Raw genomic sequence first — 3922 nt, forward strand, 5'->3', positions numbered from 1 at the left:
GTTGATTGAAAGTGAAATTTGAGGATGATGGTGAGTAGGAGAGAGAAAAATAAAAAGTATAAGAAAAAATAAAAGAAAAAATTTAAATTAAAAAGTACGTGTCAATTAGTAATTGGTGCATAATCAATATTAATTTCTAAAAATTGAGTTTGATCCAAAAATAATATAATAATAATATTAATTTACAATGATTTAGGATATAATAGGTTGTCATAAAGTTAAAATATATTTTTATAAATTTTTAAAAAAGTCAATAACGATTTTATGTCTTTTATCTTATTTTTATTTTTTGTGAGAGATATAAGGGTAAACTAGTTAAAATGTATATTTTTATTTTTTATGAAGATTAACAAGGGTAAACTAGTTAAAAATTACATTGTTTATAATTTATCTCCGGGGACTGCAAAAGAGAAACTACTAATATGCGAGGGGGTTGGGGGGTCTGGTTACACTCCATAGCCAGAATTTGAGAGACCTCATTCCCAAATGAACAAAAATGCTAAGGGCAACCATGTCAATACTCCCTCTTCCTCTTCCTCTTCCCCTTCAATCTTCACAATCTCTCAAACACTTATTCTCCCTTTACCCTTTCAAGAAACCCCTTATCCATATTTTCTCTAAGCCAAGAAAGATTACAACTACTCCAACACAACTGTTTTCACTGAAACCCCTTTCAGTTTCATCACCAATAAACAACTATGTGGATGAAAAAATTGACCCTACATACTTATCTTGCTGTATGCCTCACAAGAATCCTCTTAAAGTGGCTGTTTTGGTTAGTGGTGGTGTTGATAGTAGTGTGGCACTAAGGTTACTTCATGCTGCTGGACATTCTTGTACTGCTTTCTATCTCAAGATCTGGTTTCAAGTATGTAATTTTACTATTTAGTTTTGTACTTCCACTATCTATTATAGTTGTCACAGTTTACTTTTTAAGAGTCAAACATATAAACTTCGACCAATATTTAAAATGTGATTTTTATTATATTGGCTGTGAGGAAAAAAATATTTTATAGTATTTTTCGTATAGTTTTTGGACGTGTAAATTTAATTTTAAAATATTGAATTAATCTAATCTAATTTAGCTTTGAAAATTAGTTATTTAACTATAAAATAACAAAACATGACAACTAAAAGGAATGACAACCAAAAGGAACGTAGGGAGTATTATATTGTAGTTGCATTTGTGTTACTATGTGCAGTTTTTGTTAATTTATCCTATTTTCTTGTCCTTTTTATCAGTACTTTTTTTTTCTAGTCTGCCTTAGACTATTTTTGTCCCCTGAAGGAACGTAGGGAGTATTATATTGTAGTTACTGTTGTGTTACTATGTGCAGTTTTTGTTAATTTATCCTATTTCCTTGGTACTTTTATCAGTACTTTTTTTTTCTTGTCTGCCTTAGACTATTTTTGTCCCCTGAATCAAGAGTGTCTTGAAAACAACCTTTTTACCTTTGAGACACGGGTAAGGTATGCGTACACTCTACCTTCCCCAGACGTCACTTTTTGAGATTATACCGGATGTATTGTTGTTGTTCTTTTATTTTACTACTTCTGACCCCAAATTAATTAGTCTTTGTTTAAGTTGCCATGTGAAGTTGAAGGATATGGCTTGTTTACTACTATTGCCACATTCTCTATCTCTTTTGATGGATAAGTAAGTGTAGTAACATCTTATACTAGATGTAGTGTCAGATTTTTTTAAAGGCAATCTTTTGTAAACTAAATTATACCTTCATTTTCAGATAAATTATGCCAATTAGTATTACATAATTTAATATCAGAAATCAAATGATGTACTTAGTTAAGAGTCAAATGTTGTAGCAGTTATGAAAGATTAAATTAGTTATGAGAATTTTGTGTTGCTGACCAGCACTATTTTAGCCATGTCAAATTTTATATCGGTGTTGGTTTACCTTATGCCTTAAACAAAATGACCCCTTAGTCTTTTCAGTTTCAATCATTGTTAAATGATTTATGCCAGGGCGCTCGACTACTGAAGCCATCCATCTCGTTAGGAGATTGGTGGAGCAATATAGGGAAAGGAAGAAAGATTTGCACAAGGTGTTTATCGACTTAGAGAAGGCCTATGATAGAGTTCTCAGGGAGGTTCTTTGGAGGTGTCTGGAGGCTAGAGGCATACCTATGATGTATGTTGGGGTGGTTAAGGATATGTATGACGGAGCCAAGACTTGGGTCAGGACTGGGGGAGGGGACTCAGAGCATTGTCCCGTCTTGATGGGGTTGCACCAAGGACCGACGCTTAGCCCCTTTTTTTTTGCCTTAATGATGGATGTTTTGACGCGACAAATTCAAGGTGAGGTGCCTTACTGTTTGCTTTTTGCGGATGATGTGGTCTTGATTGATGAGACACGTAGTGGAGTTAATGCTAAATTGGAGGTTTGGAGGCAAACCCTTGAGTCTAAAGGGTTTAGGTTGAGTAGGTCCAAGACAGAATATTTGGAGTATAAGTTTAGCGAGGTGTCGCATGAGTCCAATGTGGTGGTTAATATTGATACTCATTCTATCAATAAGGAGAGAGTTTTAAGTATTTGGGGTCTATGATTCAGTAAAATGGAGAGATTGACAAAGATGTCAATCATCGGATTGGGGTAGGGTGGATCAGTCTTCTGAAATGCAAGCGCATAATTGTATTATGCGGTGATGCGATGTGATGTGAGGCTTTCTCGCTGCAAGTAACTGATGCGAGGCTATTTAACAAATGCGGGTGCATAATCCTATGATGCGAGATGCGAGCTAATGCGCTCTCATCATGTTGATTTTATTTGTAGGGCCATTTTTAAATTAAAAATAAAAGAGTCGAATCAATTTTAAAGTTGAAAAAGAGTCGGATCACTGTTGCCTTCACTTTTGCGAATTTTTAGGGTTTAGCTCTGAAGAGAGTCGCGACCTCTTTTCTTCTTCACTGAGATTTTATGGTAATTTTTCTTCCTTCTTTCTTCTTTGTTTTGCTGTTTTTCACTGCTGCGTCTTCACTGTTTTTTTCTTCTTTTTTTCACTTCTGTTGTTCACTGCTGCGATTAGTTATTGTTTTGCTCTATTTTCTTTCTCTGTTTTTTTCACTTTTTCTTCTCACTTCTTTTTTCCCCTCTGATTTTGGTGATCAAACCTGTGATTTTGGTTTTTCGTTTAAACTTTTGCTTATATATATTGTCTTTATTGTTGTTTATGTAGTTGTTGTGTTTTTTTCAGTTATGACTTACTATTTGGATGTTATTTGGTCGTTTTTTTTAAAATTGCGATTCACTTCAATGATGCGGCCGCATCGCTTCACGCATCACATAATGCGTGATGCGGAACCTTGTCCCTCACGCTTCCCTGAACACTGGGGTGGATGAAATGGAGGCTCGCCTTTGGAATCTTGTGTGACAAAAAGGTACCTCCTAAACTTAAATGTGGTTAGACCGGCTTTATTGTATGGGACAAAGTGTTGGCCTGTTAAGAAGGCCCACACTCGGAAGATGAAGGTCGTAGAGATTAGAATGGTGGATGTGTAGGTGTACTAGGAAAGATAGGATTAGAAATCAGGTTATTCTAAATAAGGTAGGAGTGGCTTCGGTGGAAGCCAAGATGAGGGAAGCGAGGTTGAGATGGTTCGATCATGTGATGAGGAGGGACACAGATGCCCCTGCCTGAAGGTGTGAGAGGTTGGCTAGAGATGGTTTCAAGCGAGGTAGAGGTAGACCGAAGAAATATTGGAGAAAGGTGATTAGACATTACATGAAGCAACTTCAGCTTACCGAGGACATTACCCTAGATAGGAAGTTGTGGAGGAGGCGGATTAGGGTAGAAGGTTAGTATGAGTTTAGGTTGCTGTTTTTTTTGCTGTATTACTTGATGTCTCTTGCTTATGACTAAGTTGCTCGGACTCTCCAAAAATGTTGCCTCACCCGTGTCGGAT

General features: G+C 36.0%; 1 protein-coding gene across 7 annotated transcripts in view; it reads left to right on the forward strand.

Annotated features, from left to right (window-relative positions):
• The first annotated feature begins 264 nt into the window (after positions 1–264).
• The window catches only part of LOC107863924 (tRNA-specific 2-thiouridylase MnmA), a 28621-nt gene continuing 24963 nt past the window's right edge, over positions 265–3922 (forward strand). For 3 of the 7 annotated variants that reach the window (XM_047407931.1, XM_047407935.1, XM_047407934.1), the window contains exon 1: positions 381–868. In XM_047407931.1, coding sequence (XP_047263887.1) covers positions 497–868 — 372 coding nt within the window. In that variant the 5' untranslated portion in view covers positions 381–496. Of the gene's footprint in view, positions 869–3922 lie in introns of all 7 variants that reach the window. The other 4 variants (XM_016710127.2, XM_047407936.1, XM_047407933.1 and 1 more) reach the window with 4 other exon arrangements.

This window comes from Capsicum annuum, chromosome 3 (genome assembly GCF_002878395.1).
Source record: "Capsicum annuum cultivar UCD-10X-F1 chromosome 3, UCD10Xv1.1, whole genome shotgun sequence".
NCBI lineage: Eukaryota > Viridiplantae > Streptophyta > Magnoliopsida > Solanales > Solanaceae > Capsicum > Capsicum annuum.